This window comes from Canis aureus, chromosome 5 (assembly GCF_053574225.1).
Source record: "Canis aureus isolate CA01 chromosome 5, VMU_Caureus_v.1.0, whole genome shotgun sequence".
NCBI lineage: Eukaryota > Metazoa > Chordata > Mammalia > Carnivora > Canidae > Canis > Canis aureus.
In genome coordinates this window covers 55,531,060-55,552,967 of record NC_135615.1, presented here as the reverse complement: position 1 = coordinate 55,552,967, position 21,908 = coordinate 55,531,060, and the positions used below count along the sequence as shown (strand labels likewise).

Genomic DNA, 21,908 nt, shown 5'->3' with positions numbered 1-21,908 from the left:
GGTCATAAAGGACGAGTTCAGGCTCGGAGAGGAAGAGGGACAGTTGTTTCTGGGATAAAAGAAGGCAAAGCCACAGTGTTGTAGTTCAACAGTGCTCACACACAGCCTGACTTCTTCAATGAAGTAGAAGCAAGAGCTTCAGTGCAGACATGAGGGTTAGAGGTCACCTACTCAGGAAAAGATCAGAACAGGCACTATGGAGACTAGTTCACAATAGCAACTGGAAATTTTCCTCAAATTCCAAGAGGTTCATCAGAATAAGGAAGGTAAACTTTTACCCTAAACTTCCTACTAGAGTGAAATAGAAAAAAGATATGATAAGAGAAGTGGCTAAACTAAAGAAATACTGATATTACAATGTTTAAGGGGATCCCTGGGTGGCTCAGCGGTTTAGCACCTGCCTTTGGCCCAGAGCGTGATCCTGGAGTCCCAGGATCAAGTCCCATGTCGGGCTCCCTGCATGGAGCCTGCCTCTCCCTCTGCCTGTGTCTCTGCCTCTCTCTCTCTCTCTCTGTCTCTCATGAATGAATAAGTAAAAATCTTTAAAAAAAAAAAAAAAAACTAAGAGGCGCTAGGTATCTCAGTGGTTGAGCGACTGCCTTCAGCTCAGGTCATGATCCTGAGATCCTAGGAGTATCTCCACCTGCCTCTTCCCCCACTCATGCTCTCACTCTCACTCTCTGTCAAGTAAATAAATCTTAAAAAGAAAAGAAAAGAAAAAAAAACAAAAATAAAACAGGAAAAGGGAAAGCATTCAAATGCCCTTTAGACATTTTTAAATTTTTTTTTTTATCATAGGCAGGTCAGGTACTGCTTATTCAAAAATATATGAACATTTTCATTTTAAAAAGCCTTTTTTTTTTTTTAAAGCACTTTAAGCTGTAGCTTCCACGGGAGCAGAAATCCTACCTGGTTTTATTTACCAAAAAAGTGCTTGGTTTACAGTAGGCCGTTTACAAGCTACACAAGTGGAAAGACAGGGCAAAGAATAAGCATGCAGGGTGGCTGGTCTATAGTGGATTGAATGATGGCCTCTCAAAAATATGTCCACACCTGAATCCCTAGAACCTTTGATTATGACCTTATTTGGAAGAAGAGTCTTTGAGGATGTAATAAAGGTAAGGATCTTGAGATAAGATCATTCTGGATTCTATGGGTGGGCCTGAAATCCAATGACAAGTGTCCTTATAAGAGAGATCAGAGCCACAGAGTCACAAGCCAAAGAAACACCTGGAACACCAGAAAAGAAACTGGCAGAGGCAAGGAACACAATCTGCCCTAAAGCCTTCTTTTTTTTTTTTTTTTTTAAAGATTTATTTATTTATGATAGACATGGAGAGAGAGAGAGGCAGAGACACAGGCAGAGGGAGAAGCAGGCTCCATGCACCGGGAGCCCGACGTGCGATTCGATCCCGGGTCTCCAGGATCGCGCCCTGGGCCAAAGGCAGGCGCCAAACCGCTGCGCCACCCAGGGATCCCCTGCCCTAAAGTCTTCTGAAAGAGCCCAGCACAGATGCCTCCTTGATTTCAGACTTCCAACCTCCTAAACTTGAGAATAAATTGTTATTTTCAGCCCCTCAGTTTGTGGCAATTTGTTATGGCAGCCCTAGGAAACTAACACAAGGACCATACAACTATACAAGTTATAATACCAGATTAAATAGGCTGGTTTCCTCTCTAAAGATCACGGTAAGAATCTCATATCAGGTAATGGAAGGACCCTCTGTGCAAAAGTGAGCACAGGTGAAGTTTCTATTTATTTATTAAAAAAGAAATTTTTTTAAGATTTTATTTATTCATTCATGAAAGACATACATAGAGAATGAGAGAGAGGGCAGCCCTGGTGGCTCAGCGGTTTAGTGCCACCTTCGGCCCAGGGCGGGATCCTGGAGACCTGGGATCGAGTCCCAGGTCGGGCTCCCTGAATGGAGCCTGCTTCTCCCTCTGCCTGTGTCTCTGCCTTTCTCTCTCTCTAGGTCTCTCATGAATAAATAAATAAAATAAAATAAAAGAGAATCAGAGAGAGACAGGCAGTGACTGTCTACATACAAAGCAAGTGACTATGTATTCTATTTTTATTTATTTTCTGAGACTTATGTTGATGCATGCAATTCTACATCATTCATTTTAACGGCTAAAAATTGTATTACTCACCTCCCAATACTGGCCACTTAGATTGTTTGTTAACTTTTGCTGTGTCAATGCTACAGCAATCTTCCTTGCACCTATCTCCTCATATAGGCACTAGAGTGTCTCAGAGTATAATCCTAAAAAAGCAATTACTCAGTGCCCTTTCTTTTGAAAACTTCTTTTCCTATGGTGAACAGCCTTTATGACAGTATAAAAGTGTGCCCATAATTAAGTTCTGTTTTAAGTCATCTCAGCAAACATAGTTAAGCAAAAGCATTTAGAACAAAAAGCAGTACATTAATGATAAGTTACCTGTGCAATATTTTGAGAAGACATAATCGCCTGGTTATAGAATATACGGCCAAAGTGATCTCGATCTGGAAATATATCTGCTTGGAAAGGTAAGTTTGCTCCTCCAGAATCAACTGAAGACAAGGGAAATGACAGAAGTAAGTACATCTCTGAGTGAACAAAATACCCTATACATAGAGAGACATGTGTCAATGACAACAACAGTTCTTTTTTTTTTTTTTATTTTTTTTAAGATTTTATTTATTTAGTCATAGACACAGAGAGAGAGAGGCAGAGACACAGGCAGAGGGAGAAGCAGGCTCCACACAGGGAGCCCGATGTGGGACTCGATCCCGGGTCTCCAGGATCACACCCCAGGCTGCAGGCGGCGCCAAACCGCTGCGCCACCGGGGCTGCCCACAACAACAGTTCTTAATCACATTCACCAAAAATATGCCCCACCATTCTAAGCTATTACAGCAACTTTCTTCAGTTCTCCAACACAGCCAAAAACTTCTCTGTTTTCCCCAAATCTGTTAGGCTCTCCTCCCTGTGCAAAATTCCACTTGAAAGGTTTAGGACACTCTCTCCTTTGAGGGTGCAAGCCTCAGAAACACCATATATTCTTAACCAGTTCAGCTAAAAAAGTGACTTTCCCTCTCTTAAACCACTACAAAAATACCTACGGAATTCATGGGAAAATTTATCATATAACTGGGCATGGGACTGTTTTTACTGCAGAGCGGAGAGGGGGATAAGAGCGTCTGCTAAATTTGGAACAGAGCATGATGACTTCATAGCTGTATGATTACTGGCATGTTTCCTAGCCATCCTATGCCTCGCTTTCCTCACCTGTGAAATGACAGTGACAAAACTAGCTCTCCCAGGGAGCTGTTCCTGGGATGACATGAAATAATGTATGTAAAACACCTAGTTCAGCCCAGAGTGAGTGCACATAGCAATGCTACGAAAACTTAGCTAGTTCCAATGCCTACTACTCTTGCCTACGTACACTAAAACCTTCATTGTTATTTAATACATGACATGCTGTCTCCAATTCATTCAAGCTTTTACCCAAGACAGAGACAACATCCCCTATGGAGTTTGGCCCAGCACCTGTAAGCAGTAGGGCCTCATTTGCTGTTTTCTACACGTACAAAAAGAATTCACATTGTGAGTCAACCAGGTAAATACACTTTTGCAGGAAAAAAAAATCTCTACGTCAGGACTGTTTAAATACCCACACAAATGAATAATATACACATGCTGGCATTTCATCAACCTAAACCAATATCCAATATCCAGGTGGTATCAGTTTTAAACTGCCTTGCTTTTATGTTGCTTTTGAAATACTCTTAGACTTAAATGTATTTTTAATTTCAAATATAAATTTATTTTCATTAAAAATTTAATTTCTTTAAACTGCATTTGCTGAAATTATTCAAGTATTTAACAAAGTACCTAGCACTCAAGAGATACATAAATATTAGCTATTATTTTTTTCATAGTTTGAACTCCTTAAGGTTAAGACAAAAACAAAATACATAGAAGGAAAAAATCCACACACATGTAAAGAAAAAACTGGCATACATGAAAATACTGTCAGAGGTTATTCCTGTGATGTTATTATGGGTTCTATTTGGCAACATGGTGGTGAGATCTTTTCCTCACCCTGTGTGCTGAGCAGCAGGTAGACGGAGGCCAGGGCCTGAGGCCAGAGTAGCACCCATCTGTGAGCCCCAGGGTGGCAGTGGCAGCTCAGGGTCAGGTGAGAGAGCCCCACAGAGAAGATGCCCTTTGGCTCCAGGTAGGAGCTGCCCCCTGATTCTGTCCCAGAGCTCTTCTCTGCCCCTTGGTTTTGTTTATATAAGGCGCCCCTTCATTTTAAACGTTTTCTGCTGGGTCTCACAGATGACAGAGGAGTTCAGGACGCAGCCCCCGCTTACTAGGACTAGTTCTCAAAGAACAATTATTTCTTCTGTAATTATGGAATAAATCAACAGTTTTTAAAAAATACCCATTGCTGATATCATATATAACCTTCTAAACAGTATTGTATTTTACCAGCTAAAAATAGTTCATTTTATAACTATTGTGACTTGCCCAAGTAGATGCAGGGGAGCCTGTTTTGCATTGCAATTTCTTGCGCCCGTAAATGTTTCTTCACAGTCACTGGGTAATAGGTACCTCCTTTGATGGTGGCATCATTGGCAATAATCATGCATTCCACTCTGAAAGGTAGAATTTGATTAGGAAGAGAATAGGAGAGACTTCTTCAAAGTTTACTTATTTTTTTAATACATTATCTTATTTTATTCAAATATCAGTCCGATCACACATGGTCCAAAACACTCAAATAATAAGCCATATAGAGATGTTAAAGATTGGTCTTCAAACATTACAGACAATGATGCCACACTTGCCTATGATCTCGCCGACATAAAACCACATCCACACCTCGGTGGCCACCAAATCATTCAGCAGAGCTTCCCTGTGAACTGTTTGAAGCTACCAGTTTGAGCACTCTTGACTATTTTTTTCAAGCTGTAGCTTGAAATAGCTGTAGGGATCTCAGCAGGGGTTGGAAGAACCAGCTCAACCCTGGCATAGTGCCCAAATGTGGCCGATCGAGGCTTCAAGTAAGTGACAGCAGCATTCACCAGTGTCAGAGCCTTCTCAGCGAGGTTACGGACGAACTGGGCCATGGTTCCAGGATGGAAGTTCTGTCACCCCAGACCTTTTTCAAAGTCTAAAGGCCAATTACATCTCATTACAAGACACCCCAATACAACATTCAACTTCTAGTACATTCCACCAATGACAATCATTAGCAGACAATCTCATGATACAAAAACAAGCTTTAATCACAGTTCACACACTCACTTATGTAATAAAAAATGATCACTATGAACAACTTTACAAACTCACACTTGATTTTTAAAAAGTCATCAGTCCTGGGGGTGCCTGAGTGGCTCTCTCCATTAAGCATCTGCCTTTGACTCAAGTCAGGATCTTGGGGTCCTGGGATTGAGCCCTGGGTCAGGTTTCCTGCTCAGCAGGGAGTTTGTTTCTCCCTCTTTGCCCCTCCCCTTGCTTGTGTGCTTGCTCTCTCTCAAATAATCTCTAAAAAGTAAACAGTCATCAGTGCTGTATTAGCTGTGAAAAACTAACAACCTCAGCCACAGTTCATAAAGGTTCTTTTACAGTAAGATAATGATACAAAAAAAAAAAAAAAAAAAATCCAAGTCTCAAGAGTGAGAAAATCCATCATAGTAAACCACTAAATTTCCTTGTAGGAAGGTTATTTTGCAAAAATGAAAGTTGACACACCAAAGGAATTTATTTTTTTTACATTTTCAAAAGTTTTTCAATGCTACTACCACATGCTTTTCTATAAAACTAAAAGATGTTTAAAATACAGTATCTTGCTTAAAGTAGCAATAAAAGAAAACTATAAGAAGAGTGTATTGAAAACATATACTATAATGCATCATCAATGGTACTTTCTCACCAAGACCAGTTGGTTGAGTGTTACACCCACAAACACCACATAAAGAGCAGAATGGTGAACGCAGACCACCTGTAAGGGAAACTGCTTACCATTGCCAGGAGACGGGAAGGTCAGGGGGCTGCCTGGAAACTTGGGTGAACAGTGTGTTCTTTATAAAACTTAATCTTCTTTATGTTTACAATATTATTATTATTTTTTAAGATTTTATTTTTAAGCAATCTCTACACCCAACATGGGGCTCAAACTTACAACCCCGAGATCAAGAGTCGTATGCTCGACCAACTGAGCCAGTCAGGTACCCCTATTTATGGTTATTTTTAAAACTCTCACTTTATATTATTTTTAATTGTAAAAATCAAGTCATTGAATCCCTGTTTGCAAAGAAAGTAGGGAAGAGTGGCTGAATAGTGGCCTGAGGTAGCACTGTGCTCCCCTCACAGGGTGTGTGGCCAATTAGAGCACCAATGTTAACCACTATAAAGCATTTATCCACATTATAGTTAATATTTTAAAGTGGAATGCCAATTCTTCATGACTTTAGTAAACAAACTAGACTTCAAAGGGAATTTAAGCTTACAGTGGTTGCTAAGGCTATCATCTCATACCCCCAGAGCATATTCACGCTCTCCCGCCCTGGGGGTGGGGCCCTGCAAAAGCTCACCAAGCTCTGATACCAGAAAGGACCTATGGAGTCAGAAAAGCTGTGGTGAAATTCTGGCTCTGCCACTTGCTAGACATGTGACCTTCCGTAAGAGACGGAGCCACTTGTTTATGAAAAGGTCACAGACATGTTACAGAGTGAAAAATAAAATGAGTCCACAAAAAGACCTGCACTGTACACCTACTGGTTCTACCTACCCAGGATCTACTACTTTGGTGACAGAACTAAACTTTCTTTTTTTTTTTTTAAGATTTTATTTATTTATTCATGATAGACAGAGAGAGAGAGAGAGAGAGGCAGAGACACAGGCAGAGGCAGAAGCAGGCTCCATGCAGGGAGTGTGACGTGGAACTCACACCCGGGCTGCCCCAGGACTAAACTTTTTTTTTTTTTTTTTAATTTTTTTTATTTATTTATGATAGTCACACACAGAGAGAGAGAGAGAGGCAGAGACACAGGCAGAGGGAGAAGCAGGCTCCATGCACCGAGAGCCCGACGTGGGATTCGATCCCAGGTCTCCAGGATCGCGCCCTGGGCCAAAGGCAGGCACCAAACCGCTGCGCCACCCAGGGATCCCCTAAACTTTCTTTCAGAAACTGCCTCTTACCAAATTCATGTGGACTGACCCCCAAAGCCTATCTTCAAAGGTATATCCAAGAACCAGGCCTTTCTACCCAGAGTCCACCCTGTGGTTCAGTAATGGGCTTGGACCCCAAATCTAACCCCATACGAGCTCTCCTACTTCAGCTACTGATCCTCCGGAATAGAAACCAGGAATGCCTATGGCTAGCTCTGTCTCTGGGTTTAAAAAGCTTATCTAGGAATAAAACCAAAAACCAGTCTGTGACAACACTGTTTGAACTCCTAAGTTCCAGCGATACCCACACCTGTCAGTTAAGGGTCAATAAATCCCTCGTTTTCCTCAAACTAGTTTGAGCATCTACCATTTGCCAGAGAAAGAGTGGTGACGATACATACAAACACACTATTTACGTAAAAAAGATCCATTTAAACTATTATGAACTGCGACTTTACACCTAGTAAATAAGTGAACCTTTTTCAGTCATAATATCCAACACTACTAGCACAGCCCCTTTTCTAGGGAAAAGGGAAGTCTTTCCTTGGCCTGGGCCAAAATGGAGAGGAGTCTCGTGGGAAAAATGCATACGCTCAATATGAAACTAAGATGGTTTATAAATAAATTCTATACAAGTTTTCTCATTAAATTTCTTGAGGTCGGGCAGCCCGGGTGGCTCAAGGGTTTAGCGCAGCCTTCGGACCAGGGCCTGATCCTGGAGACCCGGGATCGAGTCCCATGTCAGGCTCCCTGCATGGAGCCTGCTTCTCCCTCTGCCTGTGTCTCTGCCTCTCTCTCTCTCTCTCTATGTCTCTCATAAATAAATAAATAAAATCTTTAAAAAAAATAAATAAAAAGACAAAAACATGTTAAAAAAAATAAAAAATAAAAATAAATTTCTTGGGGTCTATTAAGAAATGATCATGGAGGGGATCCGTGGGTGGCTCAGCAGTTTAGTGCCTGCCTTTGGCCCAGGGTGTGATCCTGGGGTCCCGGGATCAAGTTCCACATCGGGCTCCCTGCATGGGGCCTGTTTCTCCCTCTGCCTGTGTCTCTGCCTCTCTCTCCTCTGTGTGTCTCTCATGAATAAATAAATAAAATCTTGAAGGAAGGAAGGGAGGGAGGGAGGGAGGGAGGGAGGGAGGGAGGAAGGAAGGAAGGAAGGAAGGAAGGAAGGAAGGAAGGAAGGAAGGAAGGAAGGATGGATCATGGAGCCTGTATCAATATACCTAACACTACTGGAAAATATATAAAAAGAGCAATAAAGGTATAAAAGTTTTTAATGACTTTCCAAATAGCTTTGGCTCTATGAAGTTTCCAGGCTGCAAGGAAGAAAGCTTCTATCTACTCTGTTATCCACAACTGCCTGTCTACCCTCAGTGGCAAGAGTATCAACTGTATTGTAAATCTCTTAAAGGACAGAGGTGTTTCTCTTCGTTTCCTCGTTTCTTCCTCTTGTTTCAGGACAACCCTCTAATGGTAGCTACTATGACTGTTTCATTTTATAATGAATCATATTTTCCTGATGGGAAAACCAAGGTAGTGAGTGGTCAAGGAATTTGCTAAAGGTGAATGAAACAGCTACAAAATGCTGAAGCCAGGATTCTAACTGAGGCTGATAACTCCTGAACTCATACGATTCCTAAGTGCAATTCAATTTCCTTCCAAACTGAGAACCTTATAAACTGAGAACAAGGCACCAAGAAAAAAAAAATGAACATGAAAAACACAAAAAGCATCAATAATAATGAAATAGTAGTACATGCACAGGAAAAGTAGAAGGGCATGTTCCAACATGTTGACCATCATCATCACTGGAGAATAGAATTCACAGTACCTACCCTACTTACTTAGTTATTTCATGATTATGAATTTAGTTTAGCGCTGCATTGTTTATTTTTTTTAAGATTTATTTATTTATTTATGATAGAGAAAGAGAGGCAGAGACACAGGAGGAGGGAGAAGCAGGCTCCATGCCAGGAGCCCAATGTGGGACTCGATCCCAGGACTCCAGGATCGCGCCCTGGGCCAAAGGCAGGCGCCAAACGGCTGAGCCACCCAGGGATTCCCAAGTTTATTCTTTTTTTAAAGGTTTATTTGTAAGCATCCCCTAAGACTCTAAGAAAAAAAAAAGTCTTCACGCTGGGTGAATATTAAGCAAATCATAGCTTGCAAAGAGTTGTGGAGGAGTGTTGGGGATACAGGAAGGAAGAAGCTACAATGGCCAGTGGCTGTAGCTGTACCTCCCCCGAAGGCACCAATCATAGGAAGAAGGTGGAGGAACACACACCATAAACCACCATCTGTGTCAAATATAACTTTAGCAGGCTCAGGATCCAACCACCTGAGGTCCAAGCTGAGCTCCACCAGTGGCTTGATCTCAGGTAAGTTATTTACCTTGCTAAGTCATTTACCAGGCTTCCTTACCTGCCTAATGGTGATGATGACAATAATACCCATTCTCACAGAGCTGCGGTGATGGTTACAACTAACCAGTGGGAAGTGTTTATTACAATGCCTGCCGTGCTATCCTGAGATGGTAAATGTCAGGCCGTACATAAATATACACAAGTAAATTTAACTTCTAGCAATCAAGATTTCCTAAGTCTACAGTGGTTCTCAAATGTTAGCATTCGAGAAGCTTGGAGGGCTTATTAAAAGCACTGATTGCTTGGTTCCACCCTCAAAATTTGGTTTAGTTACTTCTTTTTTTTTTTTTTTTTTTTTTTTTAAGATTTTATTTATTCATGAGAGACAGAGAGAGAGAGAGAGAGGCAGAGACAGGCAGAGGGAGAAGCAGGCTCGATGTAGGGAGCCAGATGTGGGACTCAATCCCAGGACTCTAGGATCACAACCTGGGCCAAAGGCGGCACTAAATCGCTGAGCCCCCCGGGCTGCCCTAGTTACTTCTTTTTAACTAGGCTCCATTCCCAGCATGGAGCCCAATGAAGGGCTTGAACTCACAACCCTGAGATCGAGACCAGACCTAAGATCAAGACTTGGGCACTTAACCAACTGTGCCACTTACATGCCCCTAATTTGGTAACTTCATGAGAAGACCTAGTAATCTATGTTTCTTTTTTTTTTTTTCCAAAGATTTTATGTATTTATTCATGAGAGACAACACAGAGAGAGGGGCAGAGAAACAGGCAGAGGGAAAAGCAGGCTCCATGCAGGGAGCCCGACTTGGGACTCGATCCCGGGTCTCCACAGGATCACGCCCTGGGCTGAAGGCGGCGCTAAACCACTGAGCCACCCAGGCTGCGATTTTGCGTTTCTGGGCGCATGTACCGTGGGCGAACTCCTTTATCCCCCTCGGTATCCTGTGCTCGGTAAATAGGACAAAATTTTCTTTGGAGGGGGGGGTCTCTCTTTAATGAGATAGAGCAAACATCAGCAAAGTTATTTCCAGAAACTTCTAGTTCACCATAATCTATGTTTCTAACAAGTTCTAAGGTGATGCCAATGCTACCTGGGGAGCCACACTTGAAGAACAACTTCTCTATGACACTGGTTTTTCACCCTAGATATGCAAGAGATCCTTGAAAAATGATAGAAGCCAAGCCCACACCTGAAGATTCTGATTAAGGAAGAAGGCTGGGATTCAAGACCCAGGACCTGTGCTGGGTTTTCTTTCCCTCCTTCAATCTTTGTCTCTAAAGCTCCACAGGTCAATCTAATACACGTCAGGGTAGAAAGCCTTAGTCCTACAAAATACAAACAGCAGAAAACTTGCACATTCATACGCAAAGCCGTGACGTGCATTATCGAGTTGAAGTAGAATACTCACCCTGATACTCTCCCAATGCCTGTAATAATGCTACCAGCAGGGACCTCCTCATTAACATATAACTTGTAACCTGCAAACTGAGATAATTCCAGAAACGGAGACCTGAAGGGAAGAAAGGATATCGCTTGAATTAAAGTCATTAAAAAAAAAAAAAAGCATATTTAAACAGTTATACATGGAAAAGAGTGATGAGCCAATGTTTCAAGCATGCATGCTGTACACATACAAAATCTACAAAAAAAAGAATATTGACCCAAAATCTAGTGTGAATATGTTGAGGATTTACATGTTATAGCCATACAACAGAACACGAGGTACCTATTTTTAAAAGATGTTGTACAAATGTGTTTATTAGTAGGGAAAGAGACCAGCACCTAACACTCACGGAAGCTCCTACCCCACGCCAGGCTCTCTTTTAGGAGCTCCAGAAACCTGACGCATCTGTTCCTCAGAACCACCGCCTGTGGTGGAGCCTATCATGATCCCCAATGATGCATGAGGAAACTAGAGCACAGAAATTAAGTCACTTGTCTAAAGTCACACAACTAGTAAGTGGCAAAGCTGGGTTTTAATAAGCAATTTAACCCCAAAGACCAGGCTCTTTGCCAATTTATTACTCTGCCTTTCACTTACTTAAATGTCCAAGATCCAGCAAGTAGGAGGAAAAAGGTGTTATAAAATATCACATTTAGTATGATTCTGTTTCTCTAGTTAAAAAAAAAGTGTCTAAAAAAAAGGGGTACCTGGGTGGCTCAGTCAGTTAAGCAACCGACTCCTGGCTTCAACTCAGTTCTGGCTCAGGTCATGATCTCAGGGTCATGAGACTGGCCCCACAGCAGGCTCCCTGCTCAGTAGGGAGTCCACCTCCACCCGCCCAGCTCGTGCTGTCTCGCAAATAAATAAGTCTTTTTAGAAAATGTGTCTAACACCTATACACACAAGAATATTCTAGAAGGATATAAACCTCGTGTTAACAGTGCCCGTCTCCAGGTTGGGAGTACGGGTACATGTCGTAAGAAATTCTTTTGGGGTCCTCATTCCCTTTTCTCCACCTGCACTCTCCACCTCCCATTCCAATCCTTCAGGTAATCCGTTGGGTTAGCTCTGTCTTGACAACATGTCTAGTCCCTAACATTCTCATCACCTCCACTACTATGACCCTCATCCAAGTCATCACTGTATCTTCTTTAAATCACTGCCACAGTGCTCTCTAATCTCATCTTGGTGCTTCCACCCCTGCTGCCCACAGTATTCTCCCAAAACAGCAGCTACAATAACTCTTTTCAAATTCATGTCAGATAGATCATAATAGTCTCCTGTTTAAAACCCCACAGAGTCTCCTCACTTCTCCCAGATAAAAGCTGAAATTCTTACACTGACCTACAAGATCTTACAGAATTGAACCCTATCTCCTACTACTTTCCCCTTTGTGCCTTCAACCCCTAACCCACTGGCACCCAGGGTTCTCGAGTCTATCAACATACCCCACACAGTCCCACCTCCGGGCCTTGCACTGGCCATTCCTTCTGTCTGTAACACCCTTACACCAGTATTTTCAGGGCTCTCTCTCTCATTACTCCTTCAAATTGTTACTCAGATGTCATCTGCTCAATGAGGCCTATACCCTCACCAACTTACTTAAAACTACCACTTGACCCTCATCTTTCCCTTACTCTGTTCTTGCTTTTTCCCCATGACATTTATCACCTACTATACTATGTAACTTACCACAATAATCATTTATTTTCCATCCCCTCCTGCTACAATGTAAACTGCATCTAGGCAAGAACCTTTGTCCGTTTTGTTCACTGACCTATCACTAGCACCTAGCACAGTGCCTGACACTTAGTAGCCTCTCAATAAACATTTACTGTCAAATCTTACGGAAAGAACCAGAATTTAAAATCATTTATTTATAAAACTGTCTAAGCAAGTACCACAGACGAGAGAACACGGAGTTAAGCACTCGGGCTTTACCAACCCTGGGTCTATGAGATTGTCCACTCTTTCTCTGGCTAAAAGTTTTCCTCTTGATATGTGGCGTTCTCGGGCTTTCTGGCTGCCTCCTATGATAAAAAGCATGATTCGATTAGATTGACATCATGTAAGGTCTCCAATTAATTTAAGGCCAGAAAAACATAAAACAGTACCAAATAGAGCACGATTTTAAAACTTCAAAGTGTCTTTTGAGAAATGGCTAATTTTCAGATCCACTCAACTTACAAGCTTTATTTTCTGATGTACACAAATGGGAATTTAAAAAAATAAAACAAAACAAAAAACAAAAATAAATAAATAAAACAACTGATCTCTGATTTCATACATTTTCTGAATTCATTGGAAATTACTTAAACAACATAATACTTAAGTAGTAACATAAATAAGTAAATAAATAACAGTAAGTCATAGCATAGATTACCTAAATACCATACTATCTTCTCTGCAACTCCTAAGTTGTAAACACATTGTAAATACCTCCTCACCTCGTGGTTATTTATTAAGTACCTATCACAAATACCTAGCCTCTGCTACATACTACAAAATTTGAAAAATTCCAACCTTCATGTATACCAGGCAAAAAGCACTATTTTAGAAATGACCTCCACGACAAGCACCGCAGGACTTGCCTAAAGGCACGAGGCCCACGTTTCACACTGTCTCCAAATGGGAGACAGTTGCACACCTAATACATCAACTAAAATTTAGTCCACTTGTGTTAGCATCTTCACTCAGATGGTCTTTGGGGTTTCCTGCTGTTGTTCTAGACCAAGGACATGAGGGCAGGTGAGGAGCCCGCCGGGGTAACCAGGGAGGCTCTGCCTAGGTGCACAGCACACCAAAGCCCACCCGGCCACAAGGACGGCCGCTGGCTCACTGGCTCAGGAATATGGACAGCTCACTCTCAGCAAGCCAAGGGATCAGACCAGAAGCAGAAGGATCATACAGTCCCTCAGTATGTGCAGTTTCACTGCTGCCTACGAATTTTATCTTAATGTGCTCTCATGCTAATGAAGTGTTTGGCTATTTAAGAAAGCTACTTCTTTGGGGTTCTATTTTTTAGGAAAGAAAACGAGTTCTTGTCTTTTTCAAAACAAGCTCCCAAGTATTACCTTGCTTTTCAAACCAGGCTTCTTTACTCTATCCAGGGGATCTTTTTTTTTTTTTTTTTTTTTTTCTGAAGAGAAAGATGGCATAGTTCTAAGACTATATCTGCCTTAAGCTTACCAAGAAAATTCTATCACACATCTCACCTTCTTTTAAAATGAAAATAACTCTGGGAGGCAAAACTTTACTTCCAAAAGAGTGTAATGAGGTCAAATCACAATATTGTTTAAGGGGCACCTGGGTGGCTCAGTGGTTGAGCATCTGCCTTTGGCTCAGGGAGTGATCCCGGAGTCCCAGGATCAAGTCTCCCATCTGGCTCCCCATGAGCAGGGAGCCTGCTTCTCCCTCTGCCTGCGTCTCTCTCTGTCTCTCTCATGAATAAATAAATAAATAAAATCTTTAAAAAAATAATAATATTTAAAGAAAAAATGAACCTAAGGCACTGAAAGGAAAGCCAGGCCTTGGTGCGGGTTTTTGGGGAGTTGGGTGACATAAATGCCTACAAAGAGAACAGGAGGGGAGGGGTGGCAGGAGAGGGTGGCATATCACTGAGGTGATAAGATACACACACATTCTTTTGCAACAACTTAAGACAATATCACTTTTCCTTAATTCTGCCTAGAGTTCCAATTTGCAATTTGGAATAGCTAGTGAATTCCAGTTTTATTAGGAAAAATCAGAAAGAGGGTCATCCTTGATACAGATTCTCATATCATAGAATTAAGCTCCTTCCTCTGGCTTTTAAACTAGCCTAGGGTATGTGGGCAGCCACGATAATAGTGTGACACAGCACATTCGTTTTCCAAAGATTCTTCTTAAAGACCCTACACCGTCCCTATTCCCACAGACTTGGAGACAGGAGGAAAACCAGTTTCCTTCAATCTCCTACAGCATATTATACTGATTCCAATACATACATTTTGTTCACATTTTAACATCCCTGAAATCAGGAAGCATTTTGGAGTTTATGGGATCTTTTCATTGCTGTTACCAGGGGACAGTCACAACACATCTGCCTGCCTCTGGCAACACAGCACAAATGTCACTTCAACTGTGCTACACGCATTGTTAGAACTACATGCACAGAGTTAACTTCCATTTTAAAATGTCTTCGGGGGTGCCTGAGTGGCTCAGGGTGCTGGGGTCGAGCCCTGAGTTAGGCTCCTTGCTCAGCGGGGTGTCTACTTGCCCCTCTCCCTCTGTCCTTCCCTCCACTCATGCTCCCGCCCTAATAAATAAATAAAATCTTTGAAAAAATTAAATTAAATATCTTCAAAAACTACACAAGCAGGCAGCCCAGGTGGCTCAGCGTTTTAGCGCTGCCTTCAGCCCAGGGAGTGATCCTGGAGAACCGGGATCGGGTCCCGCGTCGGGCTCCCTGCATGGAGCCTGCTTCTCCCTCTGCCTGTGCCTCTGCCTCTCTCTGTCTTTCATGATTAAATAAATAAAATCTTAAAAAAAAAAAAAAAAAAAAACTGTGTCTCTGCCTCTCTCTCTCTCTGTGACTATCATAAATAAATTAAAAAAATAAAAAAAAAAGGGGGATCCCTGGGTGGCGCAGCGGTTTGGCGCCTGCCTTTGGCCCAGGGCACGATCCTGGAGATCCAGGATTGAATCCCACATCGGGCTCCCGGTGCATGGAGCCTGCTTCTCCCTCTGCCTGTGTCTCTGCCTCTCTCTCTCTCTCTGTGACTATCATAAAGAACAAAAAAAACAAAAAACAAAAAAACTGGGATCCCTGGGTGGCGCAGCGGTTTGGCGCCTGCCTTTGGCCCAGGGCGCGATCCTGGAGACTCGGGATCGAATCCCACGTCAGGGTCCCGGTGCATGGAGCCTGCTTCTCCCTCTGCCTATGTCTCTGACTCTCTCTCTCTCTCTCTCTCTCTCTCTGTGACCATCATAAATAAAAATTAAAAAACAAAACAAAACAAAAAACTACACAAGCCTTATCTTTAGGGCATTAAAAGACCCTGTTTCAGTCACCAAAACTATTTGTGTTTTTCTATATTGATAAAGTAATTATCACCCAGCTTTATAAGAACTAGGCACTTCTGAATCTTTCATAATAGCCCTTTGATTAACTTCTGTTAATCAATGTATTCAGTCTGGATATCATTGAAATACACAGTAAAAGGCGTAATCCTTTGTCCACCCACACAAATGTCCACCCACACTCCTCCTGCAACTCTACTTGCTCATACAGGAACAAAAAGGGAGATGAAAGTTTCCTGAGAAGAAATGTGAAAATCTAAACTGCTATAGTAAAAATGACAGAGATCAAGATATTCCAAATGTGTTTCCTCTCGGATCTTTTTTCTTTCTTTTTTTTCTTAAGATTTTATTTATTTATTCATGAGGGACACCGAGAGAGGCAGAGACACAGGCAGAGGGAGAAGCAGGCTCCCTGTGGAGAGCCCCATGTGGGACTCCATCCCACAACTGTAGGTTCACGACCTGCCTAAGGCAGATGCTCAACCACTGAGCCACCCGGGTGTCCACTCTTGGATATTTTCAATTAATTCTGATTAATATACTACATCAAAAGAAGACAAAATTGTGTGTTTGGAGTAATGTCTATAATTCATACATTCACTCCTAAATCTCAAGTTACAAATGAACTACTTAAAATATACAGGAAAGATTAAATAAGTGGATCAAAGTTGCTTTATTATTAGAGCAACAAATGCGTCTAGCTCACTCTCAAATTCTAAAGGACCAAAATACTGATCTTATTTCTTCCCCAATAAACTACACAAATGAAAAAAAACAAAAAATAATAATAATAAACTACACAAATGGATAGACAACTTTATGTAGATGGGCTCTCTGTCCATCTGCCATTAAATAATTACCTTGCCTCCACTCTCAAAATCCTCACAGAAAGGGGGATCCCTGGATGGCTTTAGCACCTGCCTTTGGCCCAGGGCATGATCCTGGAGTCCTGGGATCGAGTCCTGTGTCGGGCTCTCTGCGTGGAGCCTGCTTCTCCCTCTGCCTGTGTCTCTGCCTCTCTCTCCCTCTCTCTGTGTATCTCATGAATAAATAAAAAATCATTAAAAAAAATCCTCACAGAAAAAAATGATATAAATAACATTTTTATTTAAGCTAAAGAGAAACTCAAGATTTCTCTAAATTAATTCCCTAATGACTGGTCCTGGAAGTGTATCCTCTAAATGTGATAAAATCATACCTAAGAAGGCAACAGTACTATTAAATCACAGGTTTACATATAAAACAGATGTCATCTCTGAGAGCATTGGGAAGAACTCTTTTACTCTTTTTTCTCACTTACTCATTTATTTATTTTACACTCATTGAGAACTAAAAGGACAATCCAGGAGAAATCAAGGCAAAATTATTTTCCTTGTGGGCATGTTATCACTAAGGGGAGGCTGGCAAAAAAGAAATAGGCAGGTCAATATACAATATAGTATTAGGTGGTGATAAATGTGTTGAAGAAAAAAGCATAAGAGAATGAGGCATTAGGAGGTAAGCATCATCAAGAAGGGTCTGTGGGTAGGTGACTTAGTTTTCCTTTTTTTCATGTTTCATTTTTTAAATTTAAATGCAACTAATTAACATATAATGTATTACTGGTTTCAGAGATAGAGGTCAGAGATTCATCAGTCTCATGTAAGACCCAGTACTCATTAAAATACATGCTCTCCTTAATGTCCATAACCCAGTTACCCCATCCTCCCACTCTAGAGCTCTTTTTAAATGAAGGCTATAAAATTCATACAGCTCTTCCTAAGTTAGCTACTTATAATATATTAAGAAACTTATTTTGGAAATGGCTTTCAGTTTCAAGTCACCTAGGCTTCTTTTTTTTTTTTTTTTAATTTATTTATTCATGAGAAACACAGAGAGAGAGAGAGAGGCAGAGACACAGGCAGAGGGAGAAGCAGGCTCCATGCAGGGAGCTTGATGCGGGACTCGATCCTGGGTCTCCAGGATCACACCCCGGGCTGAAGGCGGCACTAAACCGCTGAGCCACCGGGGCTGCCCAAAGTCACCTACGCTTCTAAAGTAAACTGTCACATTGACCAATATGGCACTGTAGAGTTCAATGTGGTATTTGTTTATAAATTAATATTTTACATTCCCCACATGATGCAATTTCTTCCAAGCAAAAGGAGGTCTATTATGTTCACAACTTAAAAACAGAAAATATGGAAAAGAGGGAACCCTCTTGCACTGTTGGTGGGAATGCAAACTGGTGCAGCCACTCTGGAAAACTGTGTGGAGGTTCCTCAAGAAGTTAAAAACAGAGCTACCCTACGGCCCAGCAATGGCACTGCTGGGTATTTACCCCAAAGATACAGATGCAGTGAAACAGCAGGACACCTGCACCCCAATGTTTATAGCAGCAATGTCCACAATAGCCAAACTGTGGAAGGAGCCACGACATCCTTCGACAGATGATGGATAAAGAAGATGCGGTCTATGTATACAATGGAATATTACTCAGCCATTAGAAACGATGAATATCCACCATTTGCTTCGACGTGGATGGAACTGGAGGGTATTATGCTGATTGAAGTCAGTCGGAGAAGGACAGTCATCATATGGTTTCATTCATATGTGAAATATAAGACATACTGAAAGGGACTATAAAGGAAGGAGGGGAACTGAGTGGGGAAGAATGAGAGAGGAAGACAAACCATGAGAGACTCCTAACTCTGGGAGACAAAGGGTTGCAGAAGGAGGTGGGGGGTGGGGTGGAGGATGGGTTAACTGGGTAATAGGCACTGAGGAGGGCACGAGATGAGCACTGAGTATTTTACTGTATGTTGGCAAATCGAACTTAAATAAAAACAAATGCTGGGAAGCCCAGGTGGCTCGGTGGTTTAGCGCTGCCTTCGGCTCAGGGCGTGATCCCGGAGTCCCCAGGATTGAGTCTCACATCGGGCTCCCTGCACGGAGCCTGCTTCTCCCTCTGCCGGTGTCTCTGCCTCTGTCTCTCTGTGTCTCTCATGAATAAACAAATAAAATCTTTTTTAAAAAATGTAAAATACATAAAATAAAATGATAACTAAAAAAACAGAAAATAATGACACCGCAAAGTTCTTATCTCATTAGCAATAAACACATATAAGAATTATTTCCAAGTTATATAACAAAGCAAAAAATGCATAATCAGACAAAATTAGTATATAGGATGAATAAAAACAACGAACAGAAAATATTTCCAGTGCTTCAGGAGAAACAAAAATTTCAATGGATGCTATCACTGAAATAAAACTGCAAGAAGCAATACTTTAAAAAGTGATGGACCTGATATTTTACTGTTCCCCAGATAGTGGCAATGCTATAGGGGCAGAAAAATTGGCCAAGTAAGAGGAAAAAATAAAATGGCAACATCCAGAGTCAAAGCCTGCTGCTACTAGTTTTTCCTAAAACCAGTAACTATCAAGGAGCATCTTCATTAACAGCATAAAATGAAGAATAACTGAGTGCTTACCTAATCTTATTTTCTCTGCTCGTTCATGGAGTTGATCTACTAGTGCTTTCATCTGTTCATAGTTCTCCTAAAACAGAAACAAAGACAGAAAGGGAGAGTAATATTAGAAAACGATTATCTTTTCTTTTCCAGTCATAGTAAGAGTTGATGAGAACATCATGTGCCAACTCCATGTGGCTTCACGTGGGGCCACCTGCCACCCATGTGGCCTCCATCGTGTGTCACTCCATCGGATGGGAAAGAGGCATTCTCGCCTCTCCATTTCTGCCCAAGCTCCTCTTCACCACTACCTTCCCTCTCTGGTCCATGAATCCAAATCTTACCCTCTTTGAATCAGACACCATGTTCCCTCTCATCTCTAACCCCATTTCTGGTCACTCCTATTCATTTTAGCATCTTTTTTCCGTAAGCATCAAGTGAAGTTAATTGATTTCTGTTTCCCTGTTTTAAGGAACATAAGCCCTTTGAGAGTTAGAATGCCATCTTACCTTTTGTGTCCCATCAATCACTGCCCTGAGGGAGTTTCTAACCAATGCACAAACACTGACAAATTATACTTAAAAAACAGAGCCCAAAGAAAACAACAGATCCTATTTTGTTTTAAAAGGAACAAGATTCTATGTTTGCATGTCTTGAAAAATTTTCTAGGGGATCCCTGGGTGGCTCAGTGGTTTAGCGCCTGCCTTTGGCCCAGGGCGTGATCCTGGAGACCTGGGATCAAGTCCCCCATCAGGCTCCCTACATGAAGCCTGCTTCTCCCTCTGCCTCTCTCTCTCTCTCTCTCATGAATAAATAAAATATTTTAAAAAATAATAAAAATAAAAATTTTCTAGAGTAATATACAGGAAAATATAAACTGTGAGAGGTGGAAAAAGGGTAGAGGGCCTAACACATCACCGTTCTGTAAATTTTGTTTGATCAGCTCATTCTTTTAAAACAAGTAGCTAGTTATTTTTGAATATTCAGAGTTTAATCCACTAACACATTTTGCTTCCCACCATGTCTTTCACATCTCTGGTGGTTTAGTTCCTTTTACATGATGTGATACTAAGCAGCCTTCCAGCTGTTCAAAATAAAATTTTTAAAAAAGATTTTATTTACTTATTTATGAGAGACACAGAAAGGCAGAGGCACAGGCAGGCTCCCTGCGGGGAACCAGATGTGGGACTCAATCCCAGGACCCCAGGATCATGACCTGAGCCAAAGGCAGACGCTCAACCGCTGACCCAATCAGGTGTCCCCCAGCTGTTCAAAATTACATGAATTTACAGTCTGCATAGTAGAGCTCTATTATTTATTTCCTACAGCTCTAAGAGCTCCCAAGGTCAAAGTTTATGCTACATTCTCTTGCTCTGCAAAATCCAGAAAACAAAAGAGAGAAGCAGCATATTGTAAGGGAAAGAATCTTTGCCCTTAAGTAGGGAAGTCCCAACCCCTGAACAATCCCAGTCTACTGGGAATCCCTGGGTGGCTCAGCGGTTTAGCGCCTCCCTTTAGCCCAGGCCATGATCCTGGAGTCCCGGGATAGAGTCCCACATTGGGCTCCCGGCATGGAGCCTGCTTCTCCCTCCTGCTGTTTCTCTGCCTCTCTCTCTCTCATAAATAAATAAATCTTAAAAAAAAAAAAAAAAAAAGCCCTGTCTACTCACCCTGTGATCACTTCTCTTCCAGGCCCAAGCCCTGTCTGAGGGCAGATAGCCTGCCAGGAGTAAACTCCAGAATCTGCCTAGAACATTGTTTCCCAACCTTGTCTGGACACTGGAATCACTGGGAAGCTTCGAAAAATAAAAATAAACCCTCAGAGATTCTGATGTCATCATTCACACATATGGCCTGGGCATTAGGCACTTTAAAATTTCCCTGAGAGGGACGCCTGGGTGGCTCAGTGGTTGACCGTCTGCCTTCAGCTCAGGTCATGATCCTGGGGTCCCAGGATCAAGTCCCACATCAGGCTCCCTGCAGGGAGCCTGCTTCTCCCTCTGCCTGTGTCTCTGCCTCTCTCTGTGTCTTTCATGAATAAATACACAAAATCTTTTTAAAAATAAAAATAAAATAAAAGTTCCCCAAGGATTCAAATGGCCAACCAAAAATAGAGAAACACTGGCCCATAGTCTCCATTTCTAAGTTCGACTCAAGGCAAACTGGAAACCCACCCCAAAAGGGGGTTTGGTAATAGGCCAAGAGTTCTTTCATCACCAGAACCTCTTCAGATTACCATAGTGTTTGCTGATATGAATAGCATGAAGCAGTGGAAGCCAAGAACTTTGCTCACCTATTGAGCCCACGATACAGATCCTTTTCATTCACATTTGGAAAATTCAGAAACCCCTAGCTTTATGAATCGCCTTAGAAAGAAACAAAGCTCTTGCACCAAAGCAT

The 21,908-nt window shown here is 41.8% G+C and overlaps 1 protein-coding gene and 1 pseudogene across 1 annotated transcript in view; both read right to left on the bottom strand.

Moving 5' to 3' along the window:
* Positions 1 to 21,908, bottom strand: part of MCCC2 (methylcrotonyl-CoA carboxylase subunit 2) — a 73,207-nt gene that overhangs the window by 43,795 nt on the left and 7,504 nt on the right. The window contains exons 2-6 of the mRNA XM_077898118.1: positions 19,530 to 19,596; positions 12,942 to 13,026; positions 10,961 to 11,062; positions 4,525 to 4,652; positions 2,443 to 2,555 (exon numbers count right to left, since the gene is read on the bottom strand). Of these exons, the coding sequence (XP_077754244.1) occupies positions 2,443 to 2,555; positions 4,525 to 4,652; positions 10,961 to 11,062; positions 12,942 to 13,026; positions 19,530 to 19,596 (495 nt within the window). The remainder of the gene's footprint in view (positions 1 to 2,442; positions 2,556 to 4,524; positions 4,653 to 10,960; positions 11,063 to 12,941; positions 13,027 to 19,529; positions 19,597 to 21,908) is intronic.
* On the bottom strand, positions 4,692 to 5,611 carry LOC144313452 (ATP synthase F(0) complex subunit g, mitochondrial pseudogene; annotated as a pseudogene).